The sequence below is a fragment of the Gracilinanus agilis genome, chromosome 1, assembly GCF_016433145.1.
Source record: "Gracilinanus agilis isolate LMUSP501 chromosome 1, AgileGrace, whole genome shotgun sequence".
NCBI classification, from domain to species: domain Eukaryota; kingdom Metazoa; phylum Chordata; class Mammalia; order Didelphimorphia; family Didelphidae; genus Gracilinanus; species Gracilinanus agilis.
In genome coordinates this window covers 15,083,448-15,105,624 of record NC_058130.1, presented here as the reverse complement: position 1 = coordinate 15,105,624, position 22,177 = coordinate 15,083,448, and the positions used below count along the sequence as shown (strand labels likewise).

The 22,177-nt window shown below is 38.1% G+C and overlaps 1 protein-coding gene across 2 annotated transcripts in view; it reads right to left on the bottom strand.

Moving 5' to 3' along the window:
• The window catches only part of GOLGA4 (golgin A4), a 98,138-nt gene that overhangs the window by 60,169 nt on the left and 15,792 nt on the right, over positions 1-22,177 (bottom strand). Inside the window, exons 3-6 of one of the 2 annotated variants that reach the window (XM_044657505.1) lie at positions 16,879-16,944; positions 11,167-11,475; positions 7,349-7,396; positions 5,916-5,972 (exon numbers count right to left, since the gene is read on the bottom strand). In XM_044657505.1, the coding sequence (XP_044513440.1) occupies positions 5,916-5,972; positions 7,349-7,396; positions 11,167-11,475; positions 16,879-16,944 (480 nt within the window). Of the gene's footprint in view, positions 1-5,915; positions 5,973-7,348; positions 7,397-11,166; positions 11,476-16,878; positions 16,945-22,177 lie in introns of those variants that run through there. The other variant, XM_044657579.1, reaches the window with a different exon arrangement.

Below are 22,177 nucleotides of genomic sequence, written 5' to 3'. Positions count from 1 at the left end.
GCTCTTGAATGCTACAACCACAGAAAGCAACTTTTGGTGGACTGCCAACAACCTGAAGAAGACTTCAAAGGATGGCTCCAGTGACCAGCTTCTTAAACAATCTGTCATCAAAGGAGCACCAAAGTTCATAACCAAAAAGCAAAATGTCATGCAATGGATTTTTCTTGTACAGCAAGATATGGAGACTGTTTGCTAAGGTGTAAAGATATTGCAATCTACATCAGAGGAGGAAGTACACATGTGGATAAAATCATAAATATTCTGAAATAAATTTTGAAGAAGGCATATTTAAAATTATCATGATTAATAAAAAACAAATAATGAACATCAAAACATCACATTAACTGTCTCTCACTTAATTATACCCTACACATTTGAACCCCTGTACGTCATCCTACAAACCCCATTCCCCATTCCCCATCCCCCAAATCTTTATTCTAATCGCCCTCAACCCTTTGACCCCAAAATCCTAACCAAATATTGCCCACTCCTTCCACTGTGCCCTCTCGAACACCTGCTCCAAGAGCAACAAACCCGGGAATATTCCTTGCTTTCCATTGCTCTCTTTCTTGGCTCTCCTCCTACCCTCATCACTCAAGAACCTTTTCTCTGTATGGACCCCAAATATCCCTAATATCAACATCTTCGACCCAATCAAAGTCTTATTAGCAGTTATCTACAGATTTCCACGTCATTCTACCTTCCCTCCTAGAGTCTGGTACATGGCTCACAACCTTTCTCTCCTTCCCAACACAACAACATTCCCTCCAACATCATTAAGTGCTCAGGTCATTAACCAACTTACTTTCTAGGACCTATGCCTCCACCTCACCTCAGACCCAGACAGTCAAACTTTTGATCCTGTCATAGTTCACAAGTCTATAACCTCCATGCTCAAAAATCTGAAGCTTCCTTATCTGACCACAATCAGCTTTCTAGCTCTCCCTGGGCCTTCCCTTAACAATCCTTACTCTCCATCTACACCATGATTTCTAAAACCCTGATTCTGTGATTGTCTCATGCCATCACTGCTACATTAGCAACTTTCTCCTCTTTTCTCCTTCTTGCCCTTTCAATGACTCTAGACTTTCCTTGTCTTTCGAGTGCCTGACTCCCTTATCATTTCACCAACTGGGACTGCCAAGGATGAGTTCTGGATTATTCCCCCCATTCTTAACCTACACAAGTACTGCTGAACAAAGATGTAGAAAATTCTGCATCTGTTTTGATTGGGTCCACTACAAATGTATGTGACATAACCTCAACTGGGCCCTAACTGCCTTAAACAATCCTACTATAGCTCCCCCTTCAATTCACCATCCCTATCTCTACAGTGGTGCTTCCCAAGCCTTTGCATCCTTTCTCATACCTCCCACTGTTCTCCTTTCTCAAGCTCTCCATCCTTAGCGGAGAACCTTGGCTGTATTTTACAGAACAAAAATTGAGGCCATTCACTGTGAGCTCTCTCTTCTCCCCTCTTCCTCATCTGATAGAATTATGTTGTCTTCTCCCACTACCTCCTCCTTCACCCCTGTCTCACATAAGGTGGCCTTACTCCTGACCAAAGCTAACCCCTCTGCCTAATGAAGTGCTCCTATTCCATCCAATCTCCACCAATATGCTACCCCTACTATCACTGCCATTCTATCACTTATCTTCAATCTCCCCCTGCATACTGGCTCCTTTCCAACTGCCTAAAAGCATACTTGTGTCCCCTCTGTCCTCAAAATACTTACTTCATCCTTTCCTCTCTTGCTATCACATTAAATCTTCTCTGCCCTTTGTGGATAAACTCTTTAACAACAACAACACAACAAAAACCCTTTCCTGCTGTCTTAGAATCAATACTAAGTAACAGTTCAAAGGCAGAAGAGTATAAAGGCAGGGCAATTGGAATTAGATGTCTTGCCCAGGGTTCACACAGCTAGGAAGTATCTGAGGCTACATTTGAACTCAAGACCTCTCATTTCTAGGCCTGGCCCTCTATTTACTGAGGCATCTAGCTGCCTCCCTTTGTAGACAAACTCTTTGAGAAGGCTACCTCCACTTTCTCTCCTCTTACTCTCTCTTCCCTTAATTCCCACAATCCAGCTTCCAACCTCATCATTGTATGGAAACTACTCTCTCCAAAGTTACTAATGATATTCTTATTGCCAAATCCAAAGTCTTTTCCCAAACCTCATCTTGCCTGACCTCTCTAAAGCTCAGACACTGTCAAATCACCCTCTCCTCCTTGATACTTCCTCCTCCCTAGGTTTTGAGGACTCTCTTCTGGTTCTCCTTCTACCTACCTGACCACTCCTGCTGGATCCTCTTCTAAGTCACTAACTCTGGGTATCCCATAGGACGATATTCTGGGTTCTCTTCTCTTTCTATACTACTTCACTCAATGATCTCATTAGCTCCCACTGATTAAATTATTATTTCTGAGCCGAAGATTCTCAGGTCTACTTATGCAGCCCTAACTTCTCTGCTGACCTCCAGTCTTTCATCTCTGACTGTTGGACATATCAAACTGGATCTCCAATAGGCATATTAAACTCAACATATCCAAAGTTAACTTATCTTTTCCCAAAAATTCTGCACCTCTAGCACTGGGCTCTGGCTATCTTAGTTCTATTCCAGGAGAGACTGGCATGTGTCACTTCTATATTTGGTTCAAAAGAATTTGAGTTCTTTGAGAAAGGGAGGTTCTACAAGTGTAAGGTGAAGAGGGGAACATTTATTATGTAACCTTGGAAAACTTGTGTAAATGTGTTACTAAAATAAAATAAAGATAAATTTTTTAAAACTAAAGTTCCCTTTACAATTGCAGACTTAAGGCACTATTATTTTGAAGTCTTCTTTTAAAGCTTACACATTAGGAGGCAGCTGTGGGTGATTCAGTGAATAGAGAGCCAGGACTAGAGACAGGGGATTCCCAGGTTCAAATCTGACCTCAGACACTTCCTAGCTATGTGACCCTGGGGAACTCCCATTCTCTAGCCCTTACTGCTCTTCTGCCTTTAAAGATGGGGGTAAAAGTTTAAAAAAAGAAAAAAACTTCCATGTTATTGTAATAAAAACTAATCTATTATAATAAAGCTACCAACCATTCTTTCAGTGATCTAAATTACTCTGACTTTTTGTGTTTCTACCTTGTTAGAAATATATATGTTCCAAAATAAATCCTGAATTCATGAATGTAAAGGAGTTGGGCACTTGATACCAAACTGAAAAAAAAAAAAATCAAAATCTGAAAGCACACACTTCAACAGTGAAGCTATTATCCAGAATATGTAAATGTCTGCTGTATATTATAAAGTATGATGCTGATGCTCTCCAATTTCTGTATAGGTCAATTAGTTTTGTGATATTCCCATGGATACAAACCATATTCTTTAATCCTAGTCAAAGCAATCTCAGAAATTCCTCCTTTTGTCAAAAAGAACATTAAACAAAATGTGTGACTAGTTCACTTGAAAACAGCCCCAAGCACCTCCCAAACTGACAGTAGGTTCACCGACACCAGCTTTAAAAAGATTGACAGATCAATAATCATATGAAAAAAATGTTCTAAATCACTCTTTATTAGAGAAATGCAAATTAAAACAACACTGAGGGTACCACCTCAGTAAAGAAAAGTGGTAAATGCTGGAAGGAATGTGGCAAAATTGGGACGCTAATGCATGGTTAGTGGAGTTGTGAACTGATCCAACCATTCTGGAGGGTAATGTGGAATTATGCCCAAGGGGCTCCAGTAATGCCACTACTGGGTCTGTCTCCCAAAGAGATAATAAAAAAGGGGAAAGGACCTACTTGTATGAAAATATTTATAGCTGTTCTTTTTATGGCAAAGAATTAGAAATTATGGGGATGTCCATCAACCGGGGAATGGTTAAACAAATTGTGGTACATGTTGGTGATGGAATACTACTGTGCTATAAGAAATGATAAGCAAGATAATTTCAGAAAAAGCTGGAATGATCTTTGGGAACTGATGCAAAGTGAAATAAGCAGAACTAGGAGAATATTGTAAACTAACAGCAATATTAGACAATGATTATCTGTGAAATCTTGGCTACTCTCAATAATGCAACAATCTGGGTCAATCCTGAAAGATTTATGATGGAGAATGCTATCCACCTCCAGAGAAAGAACTGTTGGAGTCATCTTTCATATCAGTGTATCTTTAGTCTTATTTGGGGGTTCTGGCTATATATGAGTATGCACTTATAACAATGACCAATCTGGAAATGTGTTTTGTATGACAATAAAAAATAAAATAATAAAATTTTTAAAAATTTTGTTTAAAGCTTGACACATTACTGTTTTTCCTCAAAGGGGACAGATAAATACACGTGGTACCTGATATAAAGCCAGATAAACTGGAACTGGCCTCTCTTCCTTCACACCTAAGGGACAATTCAGTACAAAGCGAGTCCTGGAGCTGCAAGACTAGACCAGAATAGACCTAAAAGATCTACCTCAGAGAAAAAGAGAAGGTACAAACCAGCTGTGCCATAACTAGTCTCAAAGACAATTCAGAGATCTGCAATCTCATCAAAGGAGGAGGAATGAGCTACTGTGACAGTTCAGCAGAGGCTCATTCTGAAGCAAATCTAAGCTAAAATTAGACAGCCAATCACAGACATAGTTCAATTTTCCAAAGGTCATTCATAGTGAAGAAGAAAAAGGTCAGGTCCAAGAGTCACTGGTCTGCAGAGAATCAGGGACAGAATGAAGGTATAAACCATACCAACTTCTACAGCAAGGTACTATGTGGGTACTGCTGAATAATTATTTAGAACCAGGTAGGAAAACGATGTTTATTTTTGAAGACACACTGGATTTGGGGTCATAAGTCAGAGTCCAAGTCATTGTTGCCCCAACACCTACTAGATTTTTACATTCCATATTAGACTAGTACAAGTACAATATAGGAACTGGAGAAATATTTGTCAAATTAACATAATCTGTACCCCAAAGATATAAAAGGAAAGGGAAATGGAACTATTTGTATAAGAAATGTTTCTAGCAGCTCTTTTAGTGGTGGCAAAGAACTGGAAACTGAGTGGATGTCCATCAATTAGGGAATGGACAAACAAGCTGTGGCTTATTACTATGATTGAATGCTACTCTGTTGTAAGAAATGCAGAAGGACATTGTAGACAGTAACAGCAATACTGTGCAATGATCAACTGTGAAAGACTACTCAGATCAAGGCTGAGACAATGCCATGGGACTCCATGATGAAAAATGTGTCCCCCTCCAAAGAGAAAATTGATAAACACTGAATATAAATTGAAGCAGACTTTTTTCCTTTATTCTTCTTCATTTTCGTTTTTGTCTGTGTTTTCTTTTGCAACATGGCAAATACGAAAAGATGTTTTGCATGACTTTACATGCATAATTGATATCAAATTGCTTGCCTTCTCAAAGAGGGTGGGGAGAGAGAATTTGGAAGTCAAAAATTTTTAAATGCTGTTAAAAAAATTTTACATGTAACTGAGTAATATTTAATGCAATAAAAAATACTGTAAAAAATTAATACCAAACACATATCTAGTGACCTCAAATAAATCACCTCATCTCTCTGGGCCTGTTGCTTTTCATTTGTAAAAGGATAATGTTTATGCTACCTAGCAAGCTGTTGTGAGGCCAGATACATTATAAACTGTAAAGAACTATATCAGAATAAGCTATTGCTATTATCCATTCATTTTAATAACACTGAACCTTCCTTGAGAATCTGAGGCAACTTTTTTCAAAAAGAGAAAAAAGTAGTTTTCAGGAAATGTTCTGTAGCCAAGGGAGTTTATCAGGAGAGGTAAGGAATATGCAAACAGTACCACATCAGTACTAACATTCAGTCTGATCTGATATTACAAGTATTTTTATTATTCTTTTCAAAACACAAAATTACTAAAACTTACCTCTCTTAATTCTCCAATTCTCCTAAGAGCTTTATCTTGACTCTGGCTCAAAAGACCCTTTAAAAAAAGTAGTTCAAAAATTAGCATGGTATATCAGTGCAAAGCAACTCAACTCACAAGTTTTATTTACACACAATAGATCTACTTAACTACTCCCTAAAGCAGGGGTTCCCAAACTTTTTTGGTCTATCGACCCCTTTCCAGAAAAAAATATTACTTAGCCCATTGGAAATTAATTTTTTTAAAATTTTAATAGCAATTACTAGGAAAGATAAATGCACCTGTGGCCATCACCGCTCCCTGGATCACTGCAGCACCCACCAGGGGGCGGTGGCGCCCACTTTGGGAATCACTGCTCTAAAGAGTACAAAAAAGTTATCTGAAAGATAAAAGTTCAATCTGAAAATCAGTTTCATGTTAAACCAAACTCCAAAATAAATTTCTCCTTCCACTACAACCAGTCCAACCCACCTCTAATGTTTCATGACGTATTTCGCCAAATACTCTGAAATGAATTTTTAATGTATAAAACTTTTCATTTTTTAATTCTAATTTTTATTCATAATAATAAAAGTCAAAAACTGAAATAAAAATGAATATGTTACAAAAAGGAAGCAATGTTAGAAGAAAACATATTATTACTCTCAAGACCTTTTTTGAAATAAAACTTCCATTAATTTTCTGACAATTAAATAGCTGCATTTCTGATGTGGCTATAAAACAAAATTTTTGAAAAACTTAATCCTATTTATGCACTTATTTTCTTTCACAATAACAAAATACAGCTCCAGAGGAAATATTGCAAATACAACCCACTTTGTTTCCTGTCAAAATGCCTTCCTGAGCTCAGGTCCCACTGCTGCCTGGACATAACGACTTTTCTCCAAACATACAAGGTCAGTTTCACAAGCAGAAACACACTCCCACCCTGAGAAACGGTCATTTCATGCAGAGCAAAATAGAAATGGAGGAAGGCCTAGGACTGTACCTAGGGTTGGAGGGTTCACTTCACTCATTCAACAAGCATATTGGTGGGGAGGGGGGTGGGGAAAGGGGGGTCTTAAAATCTCTGTAGGCTAAATATTCCCTCAGAGCTGCTGTATGGTAAAAAAAAATACCTAAGAAATGGGTGGTGATTTTCCTCTGTCCTGACATTATATGAGCAATCCACAGGGAGACACCCTCCAGGCCCCAAATCCCATTCAGATTAGTGAATGCGAGTCCCTCAGGAGGTGAAACCCAAACCTATTCTCTTCAATTTAGGTCTGTGAACAGTGAGCCTTTGCTTTTGTTTTTTTAAGTTAACAAAAATTGTCTTAAAAAAGTGGAGTTTTAGTTGGAGTTTATGTATATAAAAATTAAATAATCCCTAGATTATCTCATTTATCAACTATAAAATTCTATGACTATAATATAGTTAAGAAATAACTTACCTGTAGCTTCTTCTTTTCTCTCTGGACAGATTGATAGGCAGTAACAAGCTAAAATAAGCAAACAAAGAGTCAATTACCTGCCCAAAAATGGGGTTTCCTTAAATAAAGGACACTAATCATTCTTTTTTTTTGTTTTTAAACTCTTGCCTTCCATCTTAGAATCAATATTAAATATTGGTTCTAAGGCAGAAGAGCGGTAAGGGTTAGGCAATGGGAGTTAAGTGACTTGCCCAGGGTCACACAGTTAGGAAGTGTCTGAGGCCAGTTTTGAACCCAGGACCTCATATATCTAGGCCTGGCTCTCAATCCACTGAGCTCCTCAGCTGCCTCTGATACTAACTATTCTAAAAAGTAATTGTAAAATATTCTAAGTTGAAACAGAAACAGCCCTGGAGTCAGGAAGACCTGGCTACAAATCTGGCCTCCAACATTTCCTAGCTGTGTGACCCTGGGTGAGTCACTTAACTCCAATGGCTTAGCCCTTATTGCTGGGCTATCTTACAAATGTCACTAAGACAGAAGGTAACAGTTTAAAGAAACTATTCTAAGTTGATCAAAAGTGATATACATATTAAAGAAAGCTTGTTTCTAATAGGCCAAAGCATATATTGTCAAACACTAAGCTGAACAGGCATAGCATTTGAATCATGCAGGTGTAATCAGCGGACAGAAGGCAAATTTTTTCATCTCTAAAGGTCTCATTTACCAAGTGGGATTAAGGACTAATCTTTCCGAAGGATAAGCATGGTTCTAGGTGATCTCTTGGGGTCCTTTTCGGTACTATAACCCTTGATCAAAATTCTACAGAAAACTCAGGTACTCCAACTTACAACTAAGATTTGATAAGCACAGTTCTCTTCAATCAACTAACCAAACATTGAACATGCATGAAACACTGGTACCAGGCATTGTGCTAAGTAATAAATATTAAAAAAGCAAAAGACAGTCCCTGCCCTGAAGGAGCTTTCACTCTAACGGAAGAAACAACAAACAAATATACACAAACTATAAACAAGACAAGTGAATGTCACAGAGGGAAGGCACTCGAATTGAGAGGAACTGGGGGAGGCTTCCTGTGTCAGACAGCATGTTAGCTGGGTCTTCAGGCAGAGATGAGGAAGGAAGAGCACAGGAGACTCAAGTAAAGACAATTCCCAGAGCCCAGAATTGGGGTGTCTTGTGTGGCAAAGAGGGAGGTGTAAGAAAGCTGGGAAGGTAAGAGGGAGTAGGCCATGATGGTCTTTGAAAGTTAAACAAAGGGTTTTATATTTGATCCAAGAAACAAAAGAGAGCCACGGACTTTATTAAGTAAAGCAGAGGCACAGATGGGAAGTGATCAGCCCTGAGTTTTAGGAAAATCACGTTAGTGATCAATTGGAGGGTGAACTAGAGTAGGGAGAGACCAGACCCCCCCAGAAGCTCCTGCAAAGTCCAAGCATTAGGTGATAAGGCCCTGGATCAGAGTGGGGGCAGTGTCAGAGGCCAGAAGGAAACGAATTCAAGAGATACTACAGAGGTTTAATCAACCTGCCATGGCCACAGCTTAGATGTGGGGGAAGGGAAGTCCAGGATGATTCCTAGGTGGGGACTGGGAGGGTGTGTTGGTCTCTACTGTAATAGGGAAAGTAGGAGGGGGAGAGTTTAGGAGGAAAGAGAATGAGTTCCGTAAGATGTCTACTGGACATTGTAAGAGGAAAATTTAGGTATTTTATAGTTCATTCTGGATCTCTTGATTAAATGAAGGTGCTTCAGGCATCTCTCTGCAAACAGTTCATTCTCTGGATTAAGGAATCAACAAGTTTCTTTCCCTGAGAATTTTTCTCAAACAAAATCAAAAATTAAATCTTGGATATAATAAAATACAATTAAATCTTGGATTTTATAAAAATACCATCCCCCCTAACGTGGGTATTTAGAAAGAAATACCCAGATCAGCTCAAGATATATGGTTGAATCATGGGGTTGTATGAGTAAATTCAAAAGAAAAAAAATATATAAAAAATCAAATAGAAGAAAATTGAAACTTTTAAAAAGGAAAAGCATCCAGTTCAAGACTTCTAAAAGGCAGCTGGAGAGTGAGACTCGAGGTCAGCAGAGGTTGGGGCAGGAACCGTCACAGAAATAGCCATCAAATCAATGGGAGCTAACAAGATCACAAAATAAAGCAACCTAAAGGGAGAAGAGAAGGCCCAGGCCAGAACTCCAAGACAGACCTCCACTGAGAAAGCTCGATGTGGAAGATGAGACAAAGGAGACAGAGGAGTACGAAGACAAGTCGACAGAGAGACAAGACAAAGGGGGTGTGCTGAAAAGTGAGTTTCAAGGAGAATAAAGATTGACCAAAGGCTGGGAGTAGTTCCTCTGGGGCATACCACGAATTGGGAACTAAGAAATCATCGGTAACTTTGCAGAGAGCAGTTTCAGTGGAATGTTATAGTCAGAAGCCAAACTGTAAGGGGGAAGGAAGAGAGTAAGAGGAGAAAAAGTGAAGGCTCCAGTTGCAGACAGTTTTTAGATGAAGTTTAGCCACAATGAGCAGAAGAGATCTCAGATGACAGCAAAGATGGAAGGATAGGAGGTTCAGGCATATAGGCAGGCAGACAAGGAGAGTCTGAAAGTAAGGAATAGAGTAAGGATGGCAGAGAAGGCTAAGAATTTATAAGGTGATCCTTTGACTCCAATGAGTTATCTGGTCCTTTCATCTAGAGGGGTGAGAAGGCTCCGGAGAGATTGAGGCTTGAAGAAGTTGATTCCATTTCTCTTGACAAGGTTTTAGGAAAACGTCCAATCTTTCCCAAAAATTCTCCACTAGATGGCAGGAGAGTCAGAGGGACAAACAAAGGAAGGGATGCAGGAAGTAAACACAGATGAACTTCCAGGTACCATATAAACGTGCCTAGAGTCAAGACCTTCCCTCCTGCCTCCAAAAACCAGAGAAGAACTTTTTCTTGGACAAACTGGTAGCCATGAGAGAGAGGAACACCCTCCCTCTTTCTGATCCCATTATCCTGCCCTTGAGAATCTAGAGTAACAAGAGAGGGGAAAGGTTTGAGATAGGAAGCAAACTTCCTAACTGATAAGAACAGTAAGGCTCTCCTCTGCCCCTTCCAGCCACCTGAATATATCTGAAAGCTTCTACACAGAAGGTCCCCAGAAACGGGTTCAAATTTGGGGAGGTGTGACAAACTAAAGATAAAGGAGACATGATCACTGGGTGACTCACATGGCATAGGTGGTCAGCAAAGAAGATGAGAGGCTATAGCTACCTAAATCTTTTCTCCTTGGAGACTAGAAAGGACATGCCTATTATATTTAACTAACAAGTTTTGTTTCAACAAGTTTTTATAAAAACACAATCTTAACTGAGACCTATAGAAATTCAAGTCTTGACTGGAGTGAGGGAGAGGGAGAAAGATGTACATTTGGGTACGAGGTACCTCTCTGGGGAGCAGGGATGGAGGATACAAAAGGTGAAATGGGAAAAGATGAAAAGAAACTTTACTGTAAACTTCCCAAGTCCACCTAGGGCCCTAATCAGTTGGTTTAAACTTCAATGAAAATTCTCTTCCTGTCCTCTTTAACCCAATGCCACAAAGGCTGATACCTAGTATGCCACAGGCATATGAAACTGGATCAAGACAACATAGACTTATTAAGCACCTAACTGATAATAAAGCATTTTGTTTGACGCTGTAAAGAAAAAGAGAAAAACAAAAGTTCACATCCTCAAGAAGCTTACATTCTCCTTGAAACCACAGGAAGTTTCTACAGCTTAACTCAAAACAATGTTAAGAAAAAAATCAAGAACGTTCTCCTACCTCTGAATATTTTCCTCGGTAACTGTTTAAGCCTCGTTCCATCCTACGCAGCCGCTGAAATAGCTGCTCTTTACTGAGACTGTCTGTGTTTCCCAAAGCCTCCTCAGCCTCACTTTCAACATCAGATGGGGGGTCAAATGTAGAAGAGTCAAAATCAAGTCGATTCAGTGATTCTCTCGAAGAACTTCGTACCAGAGATTCTTTTGAAGAAGAACGGAACAAGGTTTCCTTTATTGGACTTCGAAATAAAGACTCCATCGATGGAACCCGGAGCTGGAGCTTCTGTGCAAAAGACTGCATATCACCTGACTGCAGGGTCAAAATAGAATTTTTTTACATGTACACATCCATTTTCATTCATTTATAAGACTGTAAACTCCAGAATCAACTAATAAGCTTAATACTTCACAAAATATACTGTTTCTAAACAATGAGAGGCAGTGTATGTAGTAAAATGAACACTGGACTCCAAGTCTTAAAACCCGAGTTCTAGTCCTGACTACCACATACTAACTCCATGAGCTTCTGTTTTATCATCTCTCAAAAAAAAGGGGGGGTTGAGGGGATAACACTTACCTCTCAGTTACTACAGCCAAGGATATTATGTAAATGAAAGTATTTGTAAAACATTAAACAAATGACTAAGCTGGAGTTGTTCAATAAATAGATCAGCAACAAAGCTGAACTGTCTTCCAAGCCAATGCTTTTCCCCACTTTACCACGTAGTCTATGGGCACTGATTATAAACTCAAGCAAGGAGTGCTAGAATTTAAGGGATGAAATGTCTTAGTTATACTATCTAAAAGAGTTTTAAAATAGAATAAGATGGGGCAGCTGGGTAGCTCAGTGGATTGAGAGCCACACCGGGAGACGGAAGGTCCTGGGTTCAAATCTGGCCTCAGACACTTCCTAGCTGTGTGACCCTGGGCAAGTCACTTAACCTCAACTGCCTAATCCTTGCTACTCTTCTGCCTTGGAACTGAAACCTACTATAAAAACTAAGACCAAAAATAAGTGGTTGTTTTTTTAAAATAGATTAGTCCCAGGTCAACAAATCAAATTTCCAAACCATGAAAAGCTGTGAACATGCATGGCTCCCTACCCTGAATGCAGAGAAGGGGGTGATGGAGCTGACAAGAACAGGAGGCATGTGTGTCAAACAAATATTGAGGCTATAGAGAAGTATTGTGGCCAAGTAGAGAAAGCACTGAACAAGGCATAAGAAAGCTCAAAGCTTCAAGTCCGTGTCCCCCCTGCCCCAACTCTGACCCTCTCAGAGTCTCTGTTTCCTCAGCAGACTAGAAGACCCAATGGAAGCTAGTGGTCATTTCTGAATAGAGTGATAAAATTCATACTGCCATAAATGCTAAGTTTGAGAGTTAAGCTGCTTAAAAAAAAAAAGAAAGGAACATTAAAAAGTCTACATTAAGCAAATGGCTACAGTATACATAAAAATGTGACACAAAAGCCAACAAGAAAAATAAGCTCTCCTAAGAATCATTTTGGAAGAAACAATCCAAACCCACTCTATGAGAATAAGGGTAGACTCACTGGCCAGGATTCTGGCCTTGGCCTCAGCAGCAGTTGCCCCTCAGAGGCCATCTCATCCAACTAAATGGGAGCTCCCCTGGACGTCCTCCTTGAGAAGCAGCCAATCAGGCTTGGTGGAAATCAGAGAAGATATACCTGAAGGAGCTGGTGCCAGCATTAGAATACAGGTCTTCTCATTAAACAGAAGAAGAACTATGGCAAATGAGAATATTACTCTTGCCAGGGGAAAATAATATTGTGTAGCAAAGGAAGTTTTTTCTCTGGATGAAAAGTAAATTTAACCATATTGCTGACTATAACTGACAGAAGGCAGTAACTAATAATATTTTGCTTTAAATTTGGTGTTTTGGCCCTAACAGGAAAATCACAATTTTCAGCCTAATCAATTAATTGACTACATTCAAAGAGAAATCCTGGAGTTTGGGAAACCAGTTAATAATAATATCTCAGCAGTGCATTCAAAGTATCCAATCCTGAAAAAACTTCAAGATTTTATTATAATGCTCCTGATCTTCATCATGAAATTTTCTACTTCACAACAATTGAATTAAGTTTATATATTGAGGCTCATAAGTCAGACTAAATGAATTATTTTTAAAATCTTGAGTTTTTCCAAGTTCTATGTATAATATTAACTTCGCCAATCAGAACCTCTTAAGAATCAACCATGCTGAAAAGCCAGTCGTTTTTTAAAAGCTCAAGCCCCTGAAGTGTTCAATTTTTTGCTGTAATTTGTTTTCATTTTCACCACTTTTATGGAAACTTTTTCATCCACATTTCCCTCTACCTTTAAAAGCTGCTGAAACAGCACTTCTCTAGTAGCAAGAAATGTTGACAAAACAGATTCCATCTCCTGGGGAATGGTTAACAAGTTGTTGAGCAGGAATGTAATACAATATTGTTGTGTTATAAGAAATGATCAACATGAAAAACAAAAACATGGGGAAATAGAAATGAATGGATGCAAAATGAAATCAAGAAAATCAGGAAAATCATATACAAAATAACTAAAACCACATAAACAAGGCTGGCCTTAAAGTAGAGATGGAAAGATCTCTTCTTTGCTCCCAGTCAAGTTTTGTGGCTACTGGCTGCTTTGGCTGATCTTTGTTTTCCCATTTTATTCTTTGTTAAAAAGGAGTAGCTCTCTGTGAGGGGTAAAAGGAAGGTATATATTGAGAAATGTAGGTGAAACAAAAACGATGAAAAAGATTTTTTGGTTTGTCTTTTTTTTTTTCCCCAAAAAAATTCCTGAACATAATTTAGCCTTTTTCTGTCACCTTCAGAGCTATCATCCCTGCATTGGGATCTCTAGGGCTATTTGCCCCTTCCATGAATCCCCCAAGATTCCTGGACTTTTAAAGTTGGGCTTTTGGGTGGTTTTTCAGTTTCAGCCCTTGCTGACTGTCTGCTGTCATTTGTCAACATTATTTCTGCCTGCCTATAGAAGCCTGTCTCTATTCTCATTTGGTAGCTTTTAATCTGTTATACTGTGGCCAGGGTGAGCACAGTAAGAGTCTTATAAGCATTGAGTGAAGCACTAAGGGATTTTCCTATCAACAAAGTATGAGTTTATTGTTCAGGAAACAGCTGGTTTCCAGAGCTGAGTTTTGGAAAACTGGTTTTATTTACAACACAGAAACCATCTCTGTTCACTGCAATTAAATCTTTCAATAACCACAATATTGCCGATTAGCACTACCATGTATTCATTTGGGGCTAATTATTGTTCAAGATCTTTTTAATCTAATTGTTCAAGTTATTTTCTATCTACTATGTCATTTTATCCACAGGACCATCAACCATTAAATGTGGAATACCTACTAAGCATTGGACAAACTGTATGAGGTAGCCCATTTTCTTTTACCTAAGCGAATACAGGTAAATTCTTTTAAAATGTTCTTCTAAATTACTTACACAGGGGACAACTGGGTAGCTCAGTGGATTGAGAATCAGGCCTAGAGACGGGAGGTCCTAGGTTCAAATCCGGCCTCAGACACTTCCCAGCTGTGTGACCCTGGGCAAGTCACTTGACCCCCATTGCCCACCCCTGACCACTCTTCCACCAAGGAGCCAATACACAGAAGTTAAGGGCTTAATAAATAAACAAATGAATGAATGAATAAATAAATAGATTTCTGGCACAATTCCCCTCAAAAACGGCAAGTCCACATTAGAATGAATATACTGCTTCTCTCCTCATGATATATAATGGGGGAAACAACCACAGTCAGGGAAATTATCACTCAAAGAAAACAGTCAACAACAATCTTATACCTTTTTGGAAGGAAAGAAACATCATGAATCAGAATATTAGAGAGGAGAAGAGCAGTTTCTGGTCAAGTTGGGGATGTGGAATAAAGGAAAAAAGCTCAATGAGTTCAAAGAGGTTAATGTAAAATTCTAATTTTTTTAACAAGATCAAAGAAAGAATCAGTTCTTTTGATACTCTTTTGTAAAATATATCATCCCTAAAATAGCTTTTTAAAAGAAATCATGACCAAAATTAGAAGGAAAACAACAAACTCGGGGGGAAATTTTTATAACAAAACTCTCTAACAAAGGTTTAATTTCCCAAATATATAAGGAACTAAGTCAAATTTACAAAAAATCAAGCCATTCCCCAATCAACAAATGATCAAGGGATAGGAATAGGCAGTTCTCAGATGAAGAAAACAAAACTATCAATAAGCACATGAAAAGTGTTCTAAATCCCTCCTGATTAGAGAAATGCAAATAAAAACAACTCTTAGGTACCACCTTACACCTAGCATTTTGGCCAATATGGCAGCAAAGGAAACTAATAAATGTTGCTGAAGGGGATGTGGCAGAATTGGGACACTAATGCACTGCTGGTGGAGTTGTGAATTGGTCCAACCATTCTGGAGGGCAATTTGGAACTATGCCCAAAGGGCTTTAGAAGATTGCCTGCCCTTTGATCCAGCCATTCCATTGTTGGGTTTGTACCCCAAAGAGATATTAAGGGAAAAGACTTGTACAAAAATATTTAAAGCTGTGGTGGCAAAAAAATTGGAAAATGAGGGTCTGCCCTTCAATTGGGGAATGGCTGAACAAATTGTGGTATCTGATGGTGATGTAATACTACTGTGCTAAAAGGAGTGATGAAACTGGAGGAATTCCATGTGAACTAGAAAGACCTCCAGGAAGTGACGCAGAGTGAAAGGAGCAGAACCAGGAGAACATTGTACACAGAGACTGATACTTTGTAGCACAATCCAATGTAACTGACTTTGCTACTACAGCAATGCAATGATCCAGGACAATCCAGAGGAACGTAGGAGAAAAAACACTATCCACATCCAGGGAAAGAACTGCGGGAGTAGAAGTGCATTAGAAAAACATAGGATTGATCACATGGATATGCCTGGGGTTTAGATGTGAAAAGATCACGCAAATATGAATAATATGGAAATAGGATTTGAACAATGATACGTGTCTAACCCAGTGAAATTGCTTGTCAGCTCCAGGAGGGGGAGGGAAGACGGGAAGGAAAAAACATGAATCATGAAATCATGGGAAAATATTCTAAATAAATAAATAATTTTTTTAAAAAAGCTCATGTTCTTCTTAAATCTGTCTCTAAGAAAACATGCCAATGTCTCTGCCTCTACCAGAATCCTACTCAATGCCACCTCAGTTGAGGCTGTAGATCCTCAGAATCACAGATGACGGAGCATTTACTTTTGTGTCCATCAATGATTCAGAAACCTAACACAGTATGTGTGGGCTCAAATATCTGATCATCTTTTTTCTCTATACCAAGATTACCTCAAAAAAAAAAATATCTACAGAGCTCTCCTTCTGCATGGCAAAGTTTAAAAGGCAGAGTAGGGGCAGCAAGTGGCACAGTGGATAGAGCCAGGCTTGAAGGCAAGAAGATCTGAATTCAAATCTGGCCTCCAAGACTTGCTGTGTAACTGTGGACAAATCACTCAACCTATTCACCAAAAATAAACAAATAAAGGAATGAATGAATAAGCAAATAAATAAATGAGTGACTAAATGAATGAATGAACAGACAAACAAATAAATAAATAAGTGGATGGGTGGATGGATGGATGGATGAATAAACAAATAAATAAATAAATAAATAAATGGAAAGAAATAAGAAGAAATAAAAGACTGTGTAGAGGTACAGACCTGAGAAGTTGGTTCATTTCCATTAATGCCATCAACTGATTTTGGAATTGTGCAGCTAGATGCAGTCTAGAAAAAGAAAGGAAAATGGAAAGCTAAGGAAAAGAAATAGTAAAATATTTTTTAAAAAATTCTTCATCCTGTTAAAAAGCAAAAATATTCAAATACTACAACTTAACACACATTTATTTAGTAAAAAAAAATTTGTTTTAATTATTATTAATTAGGATACTGTCATGCAAGCCAAAGCTAGTATGGTGAGTACTGGAAAACTCAGCTTTTACTATAGATTATGTGAAACTAAAGAGATTAGTACAGCAACATTCACATTCACCTTATCACATAATGGGCATCCTCAGACCTTCATTAAGGTCATTCCCCAAAAAGAAGATCTTCGAGTTGCAAAAGAATCATTTCCATAGAATACTATAAAGGACAAACATGTATAACAGAAAATACTAATAATGTCTACATTTGCCTACAGTAATATGTCCAAATTATCTTTCCTTGAGCTATTAAGTCCATATTTTTTTAAATGAATGTAAAAAGTAAAAATATTTGAACAAACTGATACTGATGGTGTATAAGAAATAGAAATTGTTATTGGGGAAAAAATCTATATGTATGCCAAACATTTCCACTAATTCATAAAAGCTTGTCAGTGTCTAGAAAACTTTGTAGTTCTTATGACTGAAATTTAACTACCAAACGATCTTCATCAAGTTTCAATGACACTAATAATTGTATTACATTGGCAAATGTCTAAAGATGTCATTTTCTTAAAAGAAATATAAGTACCCCAAATGCTGGGTTTTGAATCTAAATAAAATACAATGGAAAAGAAACTAAGCAAAATAGTTTTACTTCTTTTACTATGTAACTTTATTCTTGTATGAAAAAAAGAAACCTTTATTATTAAACTGTATTTTGATTGTACCTGTTATATCCCAATTCTATAATAATTAACAGAGCCAGTAATTAATGTTATGATAGAGAGGGAGAGAGTCTATATGGTGAGACATCTTCCCATCCTTACAATTCCAATGACACACATACGTGTATATTTAAACTAAATTTGTCCAAGTTCTAGAGCCATATTAGAACTAATTATGAAAACAAAAGGCTAGTGTTATTCAGGGCAGTCTTATTCAACCTTAGCCATGGGCAGTTCAATATCTCAACATTTTATCAAATGATTTTTTTTGAGCTACCATGGAAGAGGTTGAAAGGGGAAGGAGGGACACTGAAAGAGGCTGAGCACCATACAAAGCATCACAGGAGATTTCTTCGCTCAGATGCCTCCTTTCAGAAAGTAACTAGGTAAAGAAATTTGGAATGCAGATATCACATGAATAAACCTTTCTCTTCTTCATCAACCTACCATAGTACCCCATCAAGAAGAGCCAAACAAAAGAAATGTTCATATTATATGTGGCCCAACTCTTCCTATAAGCTTAACTGGCAATTTTATGCACTAATGCTACACTACATATCCTAACAAATTTGAAATGTTCCATAAACCAATAAATCTCCCACTCACTGGACTCTCAAACTTTTAAAAATATTCTGGACATACAATTTAACTCAATAAAAAGAAAATTATTTGTCGTGTTAAGAAAAGACTTCTTTTAACATAATTGGATGATGTGACTAATGGGGGGAGTGGTCATGTATATTTTTAAAACATTTAATGCAAAAAATGACAACAGGAGAGGTCATACAGTATAGTAACAATAAGATCAGAAGTCAGGGGCCAGAGGCTCAGTTGTAATTCTGTCCTCAGGCCCGGGTATGGCCTTATTCAAGCCATTTCTCTCCTCTGAGACTCAATTTCCTCAGTAAAATGTGACTGCCTGATCTATAAGAATGTGGTCAGGTGCTCAACTGGCCAATAAGTACAAAAAGCCTTATCAATCACATGACAGTACTTCCTATGATATCTTACTATTAATCTAAGGACAAATTATTATAAGAAGGAAACTGGATTTAGTTAGAAAATCCAAATTTCAAACATACCAACTACCTGTATGACCTTGGGCTAATCACCCCTTCTGCCCAATGAAGAAGCAAGATTAGATACAATATGCAAAATCTCTTTCAATTATAACATCTCATTTTTAGCTAAATGTTTCAGCTAGTTTTCAGCTAAAGAGGAAGGATTTGTTACAGTATATTTTTTCATCACTGCTGTGACTATAAATTTGAGAGAAGTTACAAAGTCAGTTTCCTATTTCGTCCTTTTAAAACAGTATGCAAAGAGCAATTATTGAATAACCTTTCTTTAGTTAAAGAGTACTATCTGGTTTGCTAAAATGTTCTGATAATTAGCAATTCTAAAGGAGGATGACAATCTTTGCACTCAGACAACCTTACAAACTCCCCAAATTTGGACAAGAGTTCTTTTCCAAATTATAATATTTCACAAGCTATGCTGGCAAATAATGACAAAGTTCTATACCTCTATCTTTTGTCTATGCTTGAGTGTTTTTGAACTTTAAAAGAAGAAATTTTTAGAGACTTTCCCTTTAATTCTGGAAAATAGAAATGGCAGTTATAGGGAATAAAAAGCAAAATACAATCATCCAAACATTAACAGGAGTTAGGGAGATGAGGAGTAGGGAAGATACAAAAAAGTCAAAACCATTTTACTTCAAAACTGACTATCTGGTTTTATAATCCTTAAAATACTGGCATAAGTTTAAGCCAAACTTCTCCTTCCTGTTCTCAAGTGGGGAAAGGATTTTCTGGATAAATCAATGACTGGAGTAACATAATATTGAGGCTGAGGCCCCATAAGAAGCAGGTATAATAAACTTTCCACATTGCCTTAACAACAACCCCTGCATTTTAAAATCCATTCACTATAAATTCTACCCTATTTATTACAGAAGGTCAAGACTTCTAGTTAGCAGTTAGGGCTTACTGATTTCAGATATGTGTAAAAATAAAGTGCGAGTGTGCTTCTCTGGTTTATAGGCTGGTCTTCCTTCCGAGAATGATGAATGCTAAAAATGTCCATCCCCCAACCCCAAAGCGAAATGAACTTTACCAACCAGTCAAGAGAAATCTCACTCTAAACTACTTCATTCAGAAGAAAATCAGGGAATTTACAGGACAATAGTCCAATACGTACATCTAGTATGTGTTTGGACTGAAGAAACTGAAGTAGGCCTAGGTATGTCCTCCTATCAGAAACAGTAGCAATTAAAAACAATCTCAACTTTAGAATAAGATTCCATGATTTTTTTAAATGTATGAGTTTTTGAATGTTTACTCTTCAAAGGAGGAAAAGTTCAATTCTTTTCCTTTTAAAAGTAAACAAAGCCTGTTGTTTTTAGTCATTGTCTAACTGAACAAAGTAACAATAAATATCTTCCTTAAATTTTGCTTTTCCAGTAAATTTAAGAATTTGCCAAATAATTATGAAAATGTCTAAAAGAAAACCCCTTTTCCCCCAAGGAAGATATAATACAAATTTTAAAATACTAATGACCCATTACATAGGAACAATAATTTTTTTTAAAGAATATTAATGACATTTTAGGCCCAGAAAGTTCCTACTCTGAATCCTGTATTGTTTACCAATCTGGAGATATGTCTGTACTGAGAAGCAATGGGCTCCCCCCTTCCTTAGAGGTCTACATGTAGGGCCATTCACCCCAGATGTCATAGAGGACTGCTGAAGTACATTCCAACTTTCAGACGCTCTGATTCTGTGATGCATTATCAACTTGCACCTAATATTCAACCTTTTCCTTAAAATACACATCACTTCAGAAAGCATTCTTGACCATCGACATCAAAAACATAGTTTCCAGACAGTGCATATTAATTTTAGGTGATGGAACTTGTATTGTATATGGATGATTTAGGGGTGAAGTCAAGCGAATTCTATTCTAGAAAAAGAAAAGCAATGTTATTTTTTAAAATGTTAAAAGACACCACACAGCCCAGGAGCCATAGCGTTCAGCTACTTATTACTCTCTGATCTTTATTTAGTGCAGGATTAGTGACCAGCAATTGCAGACGCCTTCGAGAGGCGCTCAGTGACAAGCAACATTCGTTAGGTTTGCCTGCTAGTGTTACCACACTTTGCTTCTCCCCAAAGGAAGGGCAGAAAGGGGTGGAAGGGCTCAACTCACCACACAGTCAATCTGTGGTTTGGGTTGTTTGGAGGAATCCAAAGCAAAGATAGTATACTCAGAGAGAAAAGCAGGCTCTGCTAAAATCCCAGCTAGAAGCTGCTTCATTCAGTGCAATAAATAAGGATATGAAAACAAAACACAGAATGAAAAAACAAATCATAAAAGCACGATGCACAAATGTTCTCCAGTTTTCATTAAGCATAATGTTCTTATTCAATTCAACAAATGTTATTATGCACCTACTGTGTATAGGGCTCTGTGTTCTATGGTACCACCTAGATCTTGCTTTCAAGTATATTAAAATCTAATGGGGAGGGGGCAGCTGGGTAGCTCAGTGGATGGAGAGTCAGGCCTAGAGACCAGAGTTCCTAGGTTCAAATCTGCCCTCAGACACTTCCCAGCTGTGTGACCCTGGGCAAGTCACTTCACCCCCATTGCCCACCCTTACCACTCTTCTGCCTTGGAGCCAATGCACAGTATTGACTCCAAGACAGAAGGTAAGGGTTTAAAAAAAAAAATCTAATGGGAAGAAGACAAGTATACACATGAATATTAATACAAGAGTGAGAAAAGCACCACAGAGAGGTCCAGGGAGGAGGGACCTGAGAAATTCAAAGTGGAAGAAGTAATTTTCAGTCTAGGGAGGCTTCACAAAGGATAATGTACCTAACTGGATGGAGAAATGTCAAACCGTAGAGACTGGAAAGGGAGTGGGAAAGATTCCTTAGGTTGGGCAGAGAGACAGGAAAAGGAAAAACAAAAGCAGGGGATAGAGAGTGGTCCAGTTCAATCAGAAGGTTTAGGGCTAGAAAAGTCACATTGGGGCAAGCTCAGAGTGCCAGAGGTGGGAGTTTCTAGTTTACCCAGCAGCTAATGGAAACTCATGTGGACAGAGAGGGTACAGGACCAGAGAATTACATTAGAAAGAACACACTGGAAACAACTCTCTGGAAGCAAGATGACCAGTCACCCAGGGCAGAAAAGAAATGGCCATTTTAAATGATAGCTGTGGGGAGAGGAAAGAGAAGAGATATGACAATTATCCCAAGATATAAACAGCAGGGCTTGGAAATTGAACGTGTAGACAAAGGGAGAAGAAAGACACAATGACAACCCCAAGTCTCTGTGTCTGGAAGGAAAGTGGTGAACTGGAGAAA